This window comes from Phalacrocorax aristotelis, chromosome 3, assembly GCF_949628215.1.
Source record: "Phalacrocorax aristotelis chromosome 3, bGulAri2.1, whole genome shotgun sequence".
Lineage (NCBI taxonomy): Eukaryota > Metazoa > Chordata > Aves > Suliformes > Phalacrocoracidae > Phalacrocorax > Phalacrocorax aristotelis.
The window spans coordinates 104,394,067-104,411,554 of NC_134278.1; the positions used below are offsets into that span (position 1 = coordinate 104,394,067).

Sequence of the window (17,488 nt, forward strand, 5' to 3'; positions counted from 1 at the left end):
TATAATGAATAACTTGCTTTTTGAAAAATACGCTGCAATTCCTGCAAAAATGTTCCATTCATCTATCATAAAATGTGGAGCCTCCTACTCTTTTTTACCCTGGTTGTGCAGATCCTCTTTAAGGTGAAGCATACAAAAAGTATAGTATAATCCTTCAGAGAATAAGTCACAAATGCTTTTGTACTTATAAGTTACTCTTAGAATGAAAATAATGATCTGCTCTCTTGTAGCATCCTTGATACTTAGTTTACATGCAGCTGTGAAATAGTAAGTTGTCCAGAGGTGTGAAAATCATCAGAAACAATATAAATGTCTACATTGCAATGATATATGTAAACTTATAGTCTGCTTTATGCCAAGATAATTACCTTTAAAAAAAAAACAAACCTAGCCATAGAAATTGTGCTTGTGGAGGGGAAATAATTGAGGTCGGCAGAGCAAAAGTGACTTTAATTTGAGCTTAAATTAAATCAGCTCAGCTGAAGGCATGTGTAAAGGTGTCTCTGAAGCTTTGGCCTAGTGTGTTTTATAGACAGCATTTTCTACAGAATGTTTGAATCTCAAATACCAGAGAGTCTATACCCGGGGTTGTGCTATGCCATGCGTTCATGTCCACACACATGCGGGCCTATCAGAGTCTTTTTCAGCAGAGCATATGCCTAACTTGAAGCAGAAATGTCCTGCTAATTTCCGAGCAAGCTGCTGCAGTGATGTGTTGAATGACATCCGTGGAACTCTTTTGTCAATGGGATAGGCTTTTGCTTGCATGGAGCCTAAACCAATGAAATGTATGTCCTTAGTTTCAAATGATTAAGTGCTGTGCAGAACCCAGACTCTACCGATGTCTGATTATCCATGGACTAGTGTAAGACATTAGCCTCCGATTGCTACTGTGTTAATAACTACACAATGTACATATTCCTGTTCAGTGGGTTTTATAGATCACTTTAAAATCTAAATGTTTTTATTCAATTTTTGTAATAGATCACTTCATTCTTCTGCCCTGTGAGATTGCTGCTACTCAACATGTAGAAATGACAATGGTAGAGCCCAGTCCTGAAAATGGAAGTCCGACAACAATTATTCCAGTGGTCAGGATGACATGCTGCTGTCCAAACTATTTTTTCCCCCACTGTTCACAGAAAGAAGTGTGTTAATTTTCCTTTCTTCGTAAAAGGAACACAGAGCTCCAGTTGTGGTGAAACAGTAATTGCACACAAATAGCTGCGGAAGCTCAACTCATAAGGCATCCTACAAAAGAGAAATATTTTAACAGCAAACTAAGATGTTTTTCCTTTTATTATATTGGTTCAGTGAGTCCTTCAGGTTGGCAGAAGGAGCTTGACTTACCAGATGTCCTACATTTTGCAGTCCCTGATGGGGAATTGTCCCTGTTAGATGTCATCTGTGAGACCTTTTAAATCCCATTATCACAGCAGAGGGACTTCACAGAACTGGGGACTCATTCTAACAAAGTCTTTGCGCTGCCACCAAAACGCTGGGAAGATGAGCCAGAACCAGGTGCTCATTTTACCTCTAGAATAATTGAAAGTTTAACACAGTATTTTGTTTACTGGCAAGGTGTTCTTATGTCAAGTACAGCAGACCCATCGTTTTTGGACGTGCCATACGAACGTGTTTCTTCGTACTGGATGTTATATGTCCTGGCTGCTAGAGAACACTTAGGAAATAACCTAGGAGTGTTGCTGTATAGTATCCCATTGCATCCTTGTAAAGACTGTGACATTTCTCTGTCAGGTATGTGTCCACGTAAGACAACAGCAGGATTTTTCTGCTAGAAGATACTGTGCTGGCTGAAGTGAGAGATACTGATGCAAGGAGCCAAAGCCTGAAGGCCCCTCAGAGACTGTGGCATTCTGAGGGGAGCAAATACATGTGGATAATAAAAAAACACCAAGAATTTTCTTCATTAATTTCATATACTAAGTTTTCTTATGTGAATCTGGGAAAAAAATACACTTTCGTGAAAGAGAGGGGAAGGTCAGGTCATGTTACAGATTTATTTGAAGCCCTAATGTTCTAAGATGTATAGGTATGCTTTTAAGTCACTGGATATTGGAAATCTTTGAGAAAAGCAAGAGAATAGTGAGAAAAGCAAGAGAATAGTGAGAAAACACTGACATTTGTACTCCAGTCTTTAAATTTACTTTTCCTTTAGGCAGTAAGTGCAATAACTGACCAGAGCTCCTGTCCCTGAATTTTATTCCTTCCCCATGCTTCCTCTCCTACCGCATGTACTCATCATTTAATATAAATGCTTTTGGAATGCTTAAATGAATTATGTAGTCAGGAATTGGCTCGGTGGGACTGCAGGTTACCAGAAGTTGGAAACTTCACGAAGAACAGTGGTTTCACTCTGTAATCATGGCTGGAATACTGCATGTAATTATCAGTTAATATAAATGCTTTCAGGAAATTGTATGTGATTATAATCCTTTGTAATAGAATAGGATAAGAATATGAGTAGAAGCTTAACATATATGAGTAACCAGTACAGGGAGTTTATATGAATTTAGCGTGAACTGGGCTAACTGGAAGTTGGATGACCAGAAGATGTTGGTGGTGGGATAGAAATGAGCTGGGGCCTTTTACGTGCAAAAGGGTTGGGGGTATGGCCTGATTGTGAATCAGGCAGTAGATGTATTTTTTAAACTTTCTTAGATAAAGGACTAAAACAATATCCTATTACTTTATAGCCATTCAGACGTTTTACGATAGGAATTAGACTGAAAGGGGGAGTTGCCTCAGGATACCATATGTCTAATTTTGAACCTGTACAGATGTTCCCATTTGCAAGTGCTCCAGTTAATGTGTGGGGATCACCAGTGCAGCCGCGTTAGGTTCTCTAGAATATTTTTCTCTTTGAAAGCTGACCAAGCAGATTTGTGGTGTTAGCTTTTTCTCCCTCAACCCCACCATAGAGAATTATGTAGTCAGGAACTGACTCTGTGGGACTGCAGGTTACCAGAAGTTGGAAACTTCAGAAAGAACAGTGTTGTCTCTTTGTAATTGTGACTGGAATGGAAAATCATGCTCAGGGTCAGAAGTGATACTTTTGCCTGTTTCACCTATGTTACCACTAGTTGGGGCTTGTTTTTCTGCACACCCCCTCCCCTTGATTTTTCTCTTCAGTAGTGACTAACATTCACATTTGTTCTTTCCAGTTTTCAAAGTGATGTACATGAAGGTCGCTTTCCTTCTTAAAGTCATGACACCTTTGGGGATAAAAACAATGTGGGGATGTTTGTTTTAGATAACTAAAATAAACAAAAACCTGGATTATCCAATTATTGTTTATCCAGGAACTGGGTAAATCCAGTTCCTAAATATTTTGCTACTTAGCTGAGCCTTCCCTCATGCTTATTATCTAGCAAAACTAGCATGTTTACAAGCAAACAAAATATTGAAAAGACCAGTCGACAATATATTAAGAAATGTGTTTTCAGTAAGGTTTGGAAAACAGAAGTCTGCATTTTGCAAGTTGTTTTATTGTCAATAATTCCAGCAGGCTAAAATGGTAGCAGTTAAAATGAATTAATTTTCCTCTTAGATTTAAAGGTGATTTAGAGAATAACAGCAGTATCAAACAGCAGCCTTTTTGATACTATTCTTTTATAAATACATAGTAGGCAAAGACACTTATTGGTAGGTAAGTGGTAGTTTGGTTTTTTGCTTGGTCTCCGTCCCTGGCCACCCCTCCCCCCAGAATACATCTAAGTAAATCCTGGTCTCATACAAATTTTATATGCTTCTCTCTTGTGACTTAGTGCACTAATTTAGTCTGGTGTAACTGTTAAAATATTTGGCTTTTCATGGGTCAGTAAACTGGAGATTGGATTTCTCAAGCAGCTGAAATGGGAATGCAGAACTTTATAATTTTTGTTGTAGTGATGATTATCTTAATAAAATACATAGCTGTTTCACAAGCATATATAGCCTATGCAAGCATATATAACCTATGCAAACTCAGGACGTTTGACATCATGGCAATTGGGTTGGCAAAAATATTTCAGCATCTACATGTGCAACGTGGGTTGCTGTTGATGGTATCCTTTGTACCTTATATGTCAGTGCTGCATTTGATATTGATGTGAAATCTTTCGGGGGGACACACATGACCTAACAAGTGGCTGGATAGCCTTCTTGCCTTGCTCTGGTTCTCTTAGGTTAAGAAAGGCTGTGTCAAAGGGAGAGTGTAGGGGATGCTGGTGTTGTTGCTACCTTACCTGGACAGATTTGGTGGAAAGGTGGAAGACACATTTCCAGAACGTGTCATTCATACTGCTTTTTGTGGTTGTATTGCTTTTGTCTTGTTAGACTAAGAAAGATATAAGTGCCTCCACAGGATGTATTATGTTGCACAGCTTTGTACAAAGAACGCAGCAGGGACTTGAACAGTGCTGGCCAGCCACTGTCATGGAACCCTGAAGAGAGGGGGCAAACTGGACCCCTCTTCCACCTCAAGTGAACTGGGGCTGCATGCACGAAATTAAAAAAAAAATCTCACAGATTAAGACAGAGATATCTTTGTTAAAGTTCTTCTATACTTAGTATATCCTATGACTGTCACTGAGCATCTTCTCAAGAGCTGCGTTTTTTAACGTTTATTTTAATGCATTCTGGTTAGCATCACTTTACAGGATAGCACCTTGGCAAGAATGTGTATATGTGTGTGCCTCTGACCTTATGTTGTTTTTCTTGGTTATTTCCAAAGGTGTGTGATAGAAAAGGCTGTTGATGGGCAGACTGTGTTCAAACTCACAATCTCGGAGAAAGAGACCATGTTTTATTATCGCACAGTAAATGGTTTGCAGCCACCAATAAAAGTAATGACACTGGGGAGAATTCTTGTGAAGAAATGGATTCATCTTAGTGTGCAGGTGAGTAAAATAAAACCCATTTAATATTGGTTGAAATACAACATTTGTATGAGAACGGTATAATTGTATAAATATAGAAGGGTAAATGGGGGGATGTAAATGATAACTCTTGAGTCTAGTAGGTAGGGATCTTAATTTGGGAGCTCATTTTGAGGCAATTGCTAATTTCGCACTGGAAAGAAATGCTGTGCCCATTCTTCTGAACAAACAAGACTGAAAATTCTTACCCTCAAGAATACGAGTATTTGGGGTGAAGAAAAGAAGAAAAGCTGCTTATTTCTAATGTTACCAGTAAGTCTTGGGCCTGTGAGATTATTTCATGCAAAAAGAGAACGTCATCCTCATCTACACATGCTAACGTACTTATTTTACAGAGGTATGTCCCATTTAATTTAAAAAACTTGTGTGCATAAGTAAACATACACGAGTTGTGCAGGATCAGTCAAGCTAGTAAGTTACAGATCTATTACCTCGCATTTTAAAAGTATGATTCCGAATTGTTAAAACGCAGTCCTTGTGTTCTGAAAGTCTTCTGTTGACATAACTTTTTAATAAGTGTACAAATATCCATTGAGGATAAAACAAAATTGAGTTTGTTAAAATTTAAACTGTATGTACAAAAATCAGTAAACAAACACAGAAGAAATTAAAATTCACTTATTTGCATGTCTTGTAATTCCCAGCAGACACTCTAGTAAATTCTATTTGTAAGCCAAGTTCAACTAATAATTATAAAACACAATTATCAGGTATTGAAATGTTTATCTTTGGCTTCCTTCATTTCCTTTATCCGTTCTATTAAATTTCATTTGGTTTATAACACAATCAAGAACAGTTTTGCTGCTTTCTTGAAACTTGCTAAAAGGTATTGACTGTGATTTGGATTTTTAGTGCTGATCTTGTCACTTGTAAGAAGTATCTAAGCTGACATCTTGATTTTTTTGCAGTTTTCTTTTTTCCAGGATAACAGCATGGTAGTGCGAATACGATTTTGGCTGTTGGATTAAAAGAGTGACCTTAAGATAGAACTAATGAACTTTACACTTCAAACACTCCAAGGGTGCTATATTACTGCTGCTGCTGTCAGCCACATTTTATACTAGCCGCAGAAACTGCTAAAGCCTGGGATAGCAAAATAAAGAGTGAAATGCCTGAATTTAAATACGCACACACACCTTAAATAGTATCTCAAAGAACCCTCAAGCACTGTGTAGAGTTTGGCCCTTTGTTTCTTTGGGGAAAGTTGTTCAGTGCATAGCAGGAGTAAAGAAGTGTAGCTTCTAGACCCTTAAAGGACTGCAGGCTTAATACCTTTTCCAGGTTTCTGAGCTCAGGGTAGAACCTTACATTCTATGATTTATGGTATTGTAGGATTCAACTTCCCATTAAAGATGATAGTGGCTGCAGCAGCATGATCCATTTAGCACTAGGTCTGGCTATGAAACTTTAGGCAAAGCGTTGGGTTTTTATTTCCTTTTTTTAGCAGCTGTCCTAAAGCATTTTTTTCTATAAAGGGAGAAATAAACAGAAAATGAGAGTATGAGAGAGACCATACAAAAATATGCAAAAGTAACATTCTTGGGGAAGTGTCCGTGTCTTCAGACAATAGTAGTATTTGATGATGATATCTGTTTATATATCATGATGTTATATATTTGAATGTAGGTGTTTCCTTAAGCTGATGAAAAAATGTCTTCTGAAGGTAAAGCACTATGTAGTTTTATAGGCATTAGTAATTTCAGTTAAAGGTGGTGGGAGAGCCTGGAGCATACGCCTAAAAGTACAAAGCAGCTGATCTTGCCACAAGTGTGACTTTTGGCTTCTCTGACTGACCAGCTTTCTCCCCAGGCGATGCCCGTGCTGTAGGTATGGGCATCGCAGAGCAGAGGAGAGGCCCTTCTGTGGGCTGTAGGTGAGCTGCCTGGGGTAGAGGCAGCAGAGGGGGCTGAGTGTGATAATAGCCGCCTACTACTACGAGCTTTTCCAGGGAAGTCAGACCATGTAGACTTCCATGCTGTCTTGTTGAGGTGAAACTGCCTCTAATACCTGTAAAGGATTAGCAGTCTCAGTTCTGTGTCACTGTTGTAGGCATAACCTTTATTTTCTAGCAAAGAAGAGCCCTAAGACTGGGCTCCATGGCTAGTAAATTAGGAAAGTTTGCAGTCATCCTACAGCATGCTGATTTTGAAGCAGGTATGGTGTTATCTGTGTTTTTGCTACATAACCTCCTTCTACAGAAACAAAAAGGAAATTGTTATTGGATGTGAAATGTCATGTATGCGGCTGTGATGTTTAGCCAGAAGCTATTAGGTTTAACTAAACTAACAGTAGATTTATCACCTTTTCAGGCACTTCGCAGAATGTGGAACACTGCCATTCTTTTTGTTGGGGATCTAGCCAGAGCTGAGTGACATGTCCTGATGTAAAAAGAAAATAAAACCAAAACCAAAACCCAACTATTCAGACTTGTTTGACAGCTTACTTGATAATTGACAGTTTACTTGATATGCTTTTTGGACTAACAGAAAATAATGTTTGTGAATGTTCTTTTTATGGGGCAACTAAGTACTGTTCCTGATGAGACAGTTGAAAATGTGGAATGGATATTTTCATGCACATAATAAAACATGGAAAAAGTGTAATGAAAAAAAAAAAAAAGGACCAAGTAGCAGCATTGCCATATTTGGAGTTGTAGGACCCCTAAATCCTTGTCTGTGAATTTAAGATGGAGAGGGTTGGGATGCGATGCTCCAATGCTAAACAGACTTTTACATAAATTGTTTCATGCATAGAGAATATATAGTAGGTGCGAGCTATTCAGATTCTTTTTAAAAAAAGTATGTACTTTTACAATTTTTAGGTAATATAATTCAGATACTGATGGCAACAGCTGTTACTGCTAATGATAAATGTGTTAACAGCTCTTTTGTTTACTATGAAAAAGTTTTAAATTCACACCAGAGGTGTGGGCATCTAACCTATTGACAGTTGATTTGGTTTCCCAAAAATGTAAGTTAGAAGCATTAAATGCTGCAATTAATATCTCTGGCCTTCAATATGCATGGCTTTTCTGGTAGATGGAGCATATTTGTTTCTTGTTTATCCTGAGACTACAAAACTTAACAGTGTAGCTTTTCTCTTAAATTCTGTGGTGGTTTAGGTCTACGTAGGAAATGCAGGTGACGACAGCGGGTCAAAATAGTTACCTTGTAATTTATATTGGAGATAAACTTGACCAGATATTCTCCACAGCATATTGCAAAGTACTGTTTAAAGCTGTGCACAATATTGCATGTTTGACTGGTAGACAGGAAGGGGAAAAAGTTTTTGGTGTGATGCTTTGTTGCTCAGTGACTGCAGACCTAATTACAGATATGTCTAATTTGGGGTGAGTCTGATTCAGGGCAAAAGTTTTCTGCTGAATGCTAGCACTTAGATTTAGCAAGTAGGGGTGTCTAATGGGTCCTGCCCCTGAGAAAAGAGCAATACATCTTGAATTCCCTCACACGAAATTCATGCATCTTGTTTGTGACAGTGCATGGGTGAAGGACAGAGGTGGAATGGCTGGCACACCCAGTGGCTGCAGCCAAAGAGAGATTGAGGCTCAAGGCTTTGCGTGCCAGGTTGGTGACAGGAATGACAGCTAAGGGAGGCTATGGTCTTTGGCTTTGATAAGTGCTCATGGCAGATTGGTGAATTTTTGTGTGTCTTTTTTAGCAGGTTGGTTGTGGTATGTGAAGAGGGTGTGTGTGAGTGATGTAGCTGACTCTGAGTGAGACCGCTCTGCGAAGGAGCTAGAGTCCAAGTCCATCTCTGAACATGGGTGTGCCTAATATGAGACTGATTCAGGACAAAGGTCGTCAAAGCCAAGCAGCCAGTAGGAGCGGGAGGCTGCAAGCAGGGGGTTCCTGTTGTCAGTAAGAAAAACTGAAATACTTGTGCATAAATGCTAGGCAACAGACACCATGGCAGAGGAGTGTAAAGTACTAGTTGCAGATGTAAAACTGAGTTTAGAGAGAGCGGAAGTATGGTAGGATGACAGATATGTTTGGAATTCAGGTACAGGAGCATATGCCTATTCAGGAATGATAAAAATGAAAGCATCAAATAGTAATTAAATGATAAGAGGGAAGGAAAGAAGAAAGGACAGCACAGATTGAAAATAATTTCTGTGGAATAGAATAATTCTAGGGGAAGAGAAGGCTAGTAGATGAACTTCATTGAGGTAATCTAGGAATTTAAATCCTTGGGTTTGGATTTAGATGGGTAATTTGTTGGAGAGCGCTACTATTAAGAACTGTGTCATTGCAGAGACTTATTCTCCAGTTTAGAGCTGGGAAATTAAAGTTCTACTAACAAGAGCAGGGCCCACACATTCCTGTATGTTCTGCAGAAAAGGTTTCTTCATCAGCTAGTCACTGAAGCAGAAAGTCTGGATACCAGCTTTAAGTGATGAGGGCATTATTAGAGATGTGAGTGTCAAAAAGAATGTTGAGTATTCATAACTAAATTCAGGTGAAATAGAAGAATAAACAGTTCTTCGGTTCTGTAGGTACACTTTTGGATTTTAAAGAGAACAAACAAACAGGACTACTTTTGTAAAGCAAGGTGAACTGCAGAGCCAGAGATTGAATGGAAAAAAGGCCTGGAATTTATTAAAAATAAAAGTAACATAATTAAGAGGAATCTCTGTCCTTAACAAAGGAAAGAACTGGAGATGTAGTGCCCAGGTTTACCTGAGGGAATAAGCACCTTTGCAGTTAGAGATGGCAGAGTCTGCAAGCACTGGGGAATGGGGAAGCAAATTCACAGAGAATGCTCTGTAGGAATAGAAATAAAACTGTAAAGATGTCAAGCTGAATTAGACTTTGCAATGACTGTTAAATGGTAAAAAGTTCTTCAGAATTTTTTTGTGTAAGGAGGCAAGACCTGTGTATGGTGAAGGTGTGCTTGAGATTAAGGATGATTCGAGTAGGGTCCCCAAACTAAAAAAATACTTTGCTTCTGTTTTCAATAAGGATAATGATAACAGTCACAGAGCAAAACCAAGTTGGGTAGCAGAAATGAATTTGTGGGAACAGAAGTGATCATAAGGAGGTAGAAACAGGAATTTGCAAGCTTATTGTATATGTGCTGATGCAATCAGATGGTTTTTGTCCAAAAATTCTGAAAGAACCAGTACATGAAATCCTTTGACAATGAGATATTTTATGTAAATCTACCAAGTCAGAGGTGGAGGTATAATGCTTACGTTTAGGAAGAAGAATGGCATGCATTGATGCTGGCCAGCATCCAAGCACCTAGGCCCCCCTCATCCCTGCCAGTGGAACAGGGGAGAGAATAGGCAGTAGCAAAAGTGAAAAAACTTGGTCAAAATGAAGACAGTCTAACAGCTGAAGGAAAGGGAGTGAGAGGGGAACAAATGATGCAAAGGCTATTACTCGCCACCTCCCACAAGCAGACCACTGCCCAGCCAGTATCCAAGCAGCAGCCACCTTGGAAACAAAACTCCTATCTCACCAAAGTCCTCCTTCTACCCCAGTTTTTATTGCTAAGCATGAGGTTATACAGTATGGAATAACCCTTTGGTCACTTTGGGCCAGCTGTCCTGGCTATGTTCCTCCCAACTTCAGGCCCAGCTTACCACTGGGGTGGGATGGGGGGCAGAGTGGGAAAAGAGAAAGGCTTAACACTGATCAAGCACTCTTCAGCAACAGCCAAAATATCAGTGTGTTATCAATGCTGTTTTTGCTACAAATTCAGAAGAGAGCACCATACAGGGTGCTGTGAAGAAAGTCAGCTCCATTCCCAGGCAGAGCCTGTACAAAGAGGAAGGAAGAAAGATCTTGGCAATGCAGACTTATTTGTCTTGACACTGTGGCATGTGAGGATTTAGAAAAGATCTATGAAGGAATAGATAAAGATGTGGAGCTAAATGAGAAAGGGGGTAAAATGCAGCATGGATTTACTAAAGATAGCTCATCACTGTCCAACCTCTTAACTTTTTTTTGATGAGAAAACTGATTTTCAGGCAAAGTAAATGTGTCAGATTTCCTCTATCTGGAGTTCAGTTTAGCATTGATGTGACAACCTATGAGAAGTTGTAGGGTCAAAGGGAATACTCATGGGGAGGATTGCCAATAGATACTGCTCAAAGGAACTTGCGTGTAATCCCGGTGGAGGAGAGAGGCAAAAAAGCAATTGAATTCCTTGAGAATTAATCTTTGGACCAGCCTTGTGTTATATTTTCATTAATGATCTTGGTAGAAATATTAGGAGTGTACTGATAATACTAGCTGGTAACATAATGTGGAGAGGCATCATCAAGAAGAGGGACAGTAAAATGTCATACAGGAAGAATGGTATGACTGAAAAGACTAGGGTAACTGGCACAAAATAAATTTTGGTGTTACAAAATGCAAAGTAATGAACTTGAAAACCCTCACAAAATATTTTGCTAAGTAGTTAATAGCTAGAAAATCACCGAAGTGTAGTAGTCCCAGGTAGTGATGATGAGTTACTGGCATGATATTACTACAAAAAAGGCATGTGCTGGGGAAACGTATCAGGAGAGGCATGCCCAGAGAAAAGCATCGTTGCTGCTGCTCCAGACTCTGGTGAGATCTCCTGCAAAACGTTGGCTACAATTTCCATCGTTCATGTTTAAGGAATATAGTTCAGAACAGAGCTACTAAGCCTACGATGACAGTGAAAGGCTCTATGCAGGCCTTACAGAAGATGATTCGGATAACCTTCTTTTGGGAATTAACTATAGCGAAGAGCAGGAAGTCATACAGTTTTACTCTCTAAATCTGTTGGAGTGTAAACACCGGGCAGAAAAAGGGACTATTTAAGTTGGAAACGAAGTCTGTTCCATTGCAGCGGAGTGTTTCCCCTCCTTTTCCTGTGATATTACTGTAACAACCGCTGCCAGCAGGATGTTGGACATGAGTCACTAATAGTCTTGGGATCACTACTTGAGAGTAGATGCCATCAGTCTAAGAGTAACTTCATACTTTATAATATGCAGCCTGCTTAATATGCGGTATATGGCTGACAGGGCTATTGGCTATCCATTTCTTTGCTTTATATACCCAATAAACATTTGAGAAAAGTCATCCTTGAAAAGTTCTGCTGAGGTAGGTTGAAGTGGATTTGCAACAAAAGTGAATTTTGACCATTTTTTTTCTGCTCTCCAATTACTATGACTTATTTTTCTCCTGTGATGTCTGCCTGTATTTTCAACTGCCTATGATTTGTAAAGAAAATAATGTTTTTAGTTTTACAATTTCAAACCGTGGTTTTTGGTGTTTGTTTTTCTTTTTTTAAGGCCATAAATTATGGATCCTGTTTCCTTGAAATTACTGCCGCTATTCTATTTGATTTCAGTTGGTGAGGGTCAAGTCCTTCAGGCTCCTGAAAATTTTGAAGTTTTTCTATGTGTTTGATCTTGACTTAATGATATTTATCACTATATCTTTTTAGGTATATATGAGCAAAAACTTTGAAGGTACACAGTGGAATAAAGGATATATAGCTTTAACCTAAAAGAATCTGATATGCACTGAAGTGAAACGTCAGGAAAACTGTTTTCTTAAAAAATTAACTTTTAAAGAAATAAAAAATTTGAAAGCATAGCAATGCATATTTCAAGCCAATTGTGTACCTCATTATCTCTGCATAGTGATACTGATATCAGATTTGTGCCACTTAGTAACAGCAGCTCCCTTACATATTTTCTTTTTTGGATTCACTGGTAAGGGTCTCTCACTTTCCCTTTGATACTTCAGAATTTATTTAACCAATTAAGAAGAGTGGAATTTAAACATGAATTTTCAGATACAGCCAAGGCTGCTGAAACAGGAGCTTCTTTGAGAACATGTCAGGTTGATGTATTTGTTTCATATTTAGTGTCTGCAATTATAAAAATAATGTTTTTACTAGCCTTTATTTTGCCTGATCATATCTATGTAACTCTGCCATGTTTTGGCAGACTATAGCACATTAAAAGCTTTAGAAACTAAGTTTAAAATCTAAATGCAGAGAGGTAACCATGACTGAATTACTCTCCTGGGAGGAAAATGCTCTTAGAGTGCCTATTGAAATCAGCATTATCATTTCAATACATGTCAAATATGAGTCATTTCCTAGTTTAGGCAAAATTTCTTTATAAATCTTTAAATCTTCCAGTTCTTTCAAGAAAAGGTTAAAGTACTTATGATTTAATGAGACCGCTTTACATCATAACTGTTTGACTATCAAGAGAAAACTTGTCCTTTCCAATTTGTGAAATCCTTTTATTTTCTGCACAAGTTTTTGAATACTTTAAAATTAATATTAAAAGCAAAGAACCTGAGACTTAAAAGCAGAGAGGAAAACATTTACTCTATATGTTCTCTGTGTATGTATTACTAAATACAAAGTCTTTTTAAACTGTATAGTCCCCAAGTTTAGTAAGGACATGAGAAATCAAGGAAGCATTTTAATTTAACAAATCACTTTGATCTGCTCCAAGTAATCACTCGCTGTCTATTAGGAGTACTTTGTCAGTCCCAAGAAGGGAGGGGAGAATTTGCATCAATTCTATGTATTAGAACTTCTTGTGTATTAATTGCAGTTGTGTGTTGAAAATATTTAGGAGGATGCTGCCTGTCCATATGCCTGGCGCTACGCTCCCAACAGACGGCAGAAATAAAGCATGTTACAGTCTGTATAATGTATTTGAGAGTCTGTTTAGAGAAGTGTTCATAGAAACGATGCGCATAGCTCTCTTGGCAACCGGTTCATCATTTAGTCTGCCATTGTTGCAGGCCATACAGATACTGCTGCTGAACTTGCGGCCCTGGGGTTCTTTGATATTAGTAACTTGCTGTGCTGTGGTGCTTGACTCCTCTTCTCCTGGTCCATGGGTACTAGGATGTTGACTGTGTTGATTTGAAAGCCCTTTGTTGTTATAACTTCAGCTCCTTGGGAAACTGGGATATTTCCTATGTGCCTCTATATTCTCTTCACTTTCACTGTCTCTCGAACTACTTCCTTTCTTGCCTCAATATGAGTTCAGGCAAGTTCTTGCATGTTTGCAGATTTGGATTTACAGCCCAACAGAAGCCAAGGAGCTTCATCTGGGTCAAGATTTTCATTTCAGACAATCCCAGAAATACAGGTTTTGTCAATGCCATCTTGACTATGGTTCTGGAAATTGCGAATGCTTTTTTCAATTTCAAATTTGAATCCCACTGAGGTCTGCCCAGACTCTATGCTATATACGGTAGGAACGGATTTAAGCCTTTGTATAACTAATGCTGGGAGGAGGTAGTATTGAACAGTTTGCAGAAGCTATGCCTGATTTGTCTGGAGAGTTTCAGATGAGATTTGAAATTCATCAAGTTTCAATTTGTTTTACAAGCAGTTTGCTTCCTCATACGAAAATATGTGGCAGCCAATTAAATTGTATTTTTTGATAATGGTAGCACTATGTTAAGAATTGTTTGCTGATCCCCCCCAACCCCGAATCTTTAAATATCCTGCATTTCTTATGGTTGTATTTTTGGCACCTGGTGTGTTTTTGCTTTTTATTTAATTTTTAGATAAAATGAGTAAAGTAGAGATGAATAATGTTTTGTGTTACTTTAGAATTGGAGTGGGGGGAGGTTTTTTTTTTTAAATTAGAAAATAACTTTAAGTCTTCCTAGGCATAACATTATTTTTTCAGGATAATTAATAGCTGTGAATCAAACTTTTAGAGGTCATTGTAATATGCAATACATCTATTTCTGTCCTGTAGTTACAGTACATAAAATATAATTTGTAAGTATATTTTTGTTGGAAAAAAGTTATTTAATATTGTGGTGGCATATGAATCTAAAAGGTATGTCATACCACGCAGAAGTAGCTTGCCTACTCCTTAGAGGAGTACATTTTGAAAGGTAAAGAACAAAAGGTGTTCTTCAAGTGTTCAAATTCAATATTAAGAATAAGAATTGAATAGCTGGAGCTAGAAGAACTGAGATGTGCGTGCTGTTTAACAGCAACGTGTGAATTAAACTATGGTCATTGGAATCAACTGTTTTCAGTTTGCTAGAAATCTGGAGTTCTACTGGGAGAAACATAAGCAAAAAATATTGTTTAAACTAGATAGCCCTTGATTCTTAACTAATCTCTTAAATACACGTTTATGTACATTATCCGTGCTTTATAAGTGGGTTCCCAGATATGTATTGCTTGGTGTAAATTTAGGTGCACTTCTGCAGCTGCATGACTGCTCTTCTGTTTGTACGTTTGTGTGCCCTTGAGTTGTGTAGGGAGCAACTGGAGTCACTGGAAGTAGCTGCGTGTTTTTGATACCGCTGCTGGTGCAAAACATTAAGGTGACACTCACAGGGTACATCTATGTTACCAGTTTTGTGTACAGGAAGGGTTCCTTTTGATACAGGTTCGCCTTCTGTCTATTAGGAGTCTGGTGTTACTGAAGAGCACTGCTGATACGCTTGAATTTGATTCCTTTCTGTGGAGACCAAGCTTGAAGTTGTACACTGGAGTATCAGCATTTAGAGCATGCCATTTGCAATGTGGGCAGGAGGTCCTCCAGCAGGTAGTTCTTGGCTTGCACGGTGTGTGAGCAGAAAACTGGCAACTGCTTTGAACTTCTTTGCCGGTAAAGGTGGATCACAGCTATTGAACCATTGTCCTTCCCCGTTTATGCTGGTTGCTAAGTAGATGTTCTCACAAGATACTTGAAACTTTTTTGATAAGAGTCTAAAACCTTCATAAGTCGCCCAATTAGAGCAGCTTCTGCTTTTTCTGATTATTAAAAAAAAAATAAATAGTAATTACTACCTTTCATTCAGGTTTCTGTAGCTTAAAGTCAGAGAATGAAGTCAGAAGCCTGATCAAGAAATGGAAGATGAAACTTTCAGATTGTCCTTTATGCAACCTCAATTATTTGTGTGAACTCTCTCATGTACATCTTGCATTGTCACCTGCGCATGCAGCAAATGGAAGGTGACATAAATTACATGTGTAGATCCCATAGAATGCAAAAATCTGTATGTACTGGTGGCAGTCCACAGGAGGAATCTTCTGGTAAGTCTTCGTGTATCATTTTCTCATGGAAGCAAGGAATATTTCCTGGCACTGAACAACTTGTCAGCTTGGCTGGGAAGTGGTAACTTCTGTGATGGAGGAGGGGGAAAAACTCCACTTGTCCATGTATCTCATTCCAATACCTTAGCTCAATAATACCATAATTTTTGCACCATTTAAGAACCGCTGTGTTGGTTTGACAGTCTGTCTGGATAATCCGTCTTTGAGTATGAAAGCAGAGTAGATGCACAGAAACAGCTTGCTTTTAGATACATCACTGACCTGTTTTCTGACAGTCAGTGTTTTTGAAGCTTCTTAAACTAGACTGTATTGAATAGCCACTGACTAACCTACTTTTAGTGTAATAGTTTAGTTCTTTTTTACAATTTATATTTTGGTATTGCTGCTATCTGTGGCACTGAGTTCCTCATATGCAATTATGGCTATATGAAATTGTTCTTTATTTTAAATCTCCTGTCTGCTAATTTCTTTTAGCCAATTTCTTTTGTCAGTTGCTTTCTATTTATCATTCTCATGCTATCTCATATCTTGGTTATAGAACTTGATTGCATTTTATAATTGTTTATAAACTGGATCTCTCGTCATATTGAAGCCATTCTGCAGTTTGGTCATCCTCACTGATCTTTTCTGAAACTTTTGGGGTTATACTATTGCAATTTTGGGGATGCAAGGGTCAGAACTGTACTTGTTATTTCAGATACTTTGCACCATAAGTTTCTAAACAATGAAATTTAGTGGTTTTGTTCTTAATTTCTTTCCCAGTAAGGAATGTACTTCCTCTTTGCCATTGAGCATTTTGCTCATTAGTGGATGGCTATCTACAATAACTCCAAGATCACTTTTTCTGAGCAATGACACTTTAGAACTTAATGTTATGTTTACATAGTTAAGAATATTTTTCTCATGTCTGCTAGTTCATGGGTACCACATTTAGTCTGCTACTTTATTGCCTGTTCCTTGAGATCGTTTTGCAACTTTAAAGTAAGCTTTGACTTTTACTGTCTGGATGTATTAACTACATCCTTTTTCACCTCACTAACCGCTGTTTTCCAGTCTATACAAAATGTTGAATAGTAGAGATTGTTGGAGTTACCTACTGATAAACTTCTGTCTGGGTGAAATGTGGACATTTAATCTCTACTGAGTTTGAAGCCTTTCTGGAAAGCCAGTGTATTATATTGGTCAGTTCTTCCTTATCCTTATGCATCTTAACTACTTCAAAGAACTTTTGGATCTTGATTTCTTTCCACAAAAGCCACATTGCCTTTTCCACTATACAATATTTATCCATGTGCTTTTCCAACCAATTCACTCTGTATACTCTTGATTTGATGGCTTATCAGAAAAATTGCTCCAAGACCTGGTCACACATCATGTCTATAATTTTAATTTCTGCATTGTTCTTTGATCTGCACAAGGCTAACTGAGAATTGTATTTTCTGTTTCTGCTGCTCTTCTGATCTCCTGTTGAATCTGAAGGTGCT

General features: G+C 38.2%; 1 protein-coding gene across 1 annotated transcript in view; it reads left to right on the top strand.

Annotated features, from left to right (window-relative positions):
* The window catches only part of USH2A (usherin), a 391,200-nt gene that overhangs the window by 1,112 nt on the left and 372,600 nt on the right, over positions 1 to 17,488 (top strand). The window contains exon 2 of the mRNA XM_075088896.1: positions 4,736 to 4,901. Within this exon, the coding sequence (XP_074944997.1) occupies positions 4,736 to 4,901 (166 nt within the window). The remainder of the gene's footprint in view (positions 1 to 4,735; positions 4,902 to 17,488) is intronic.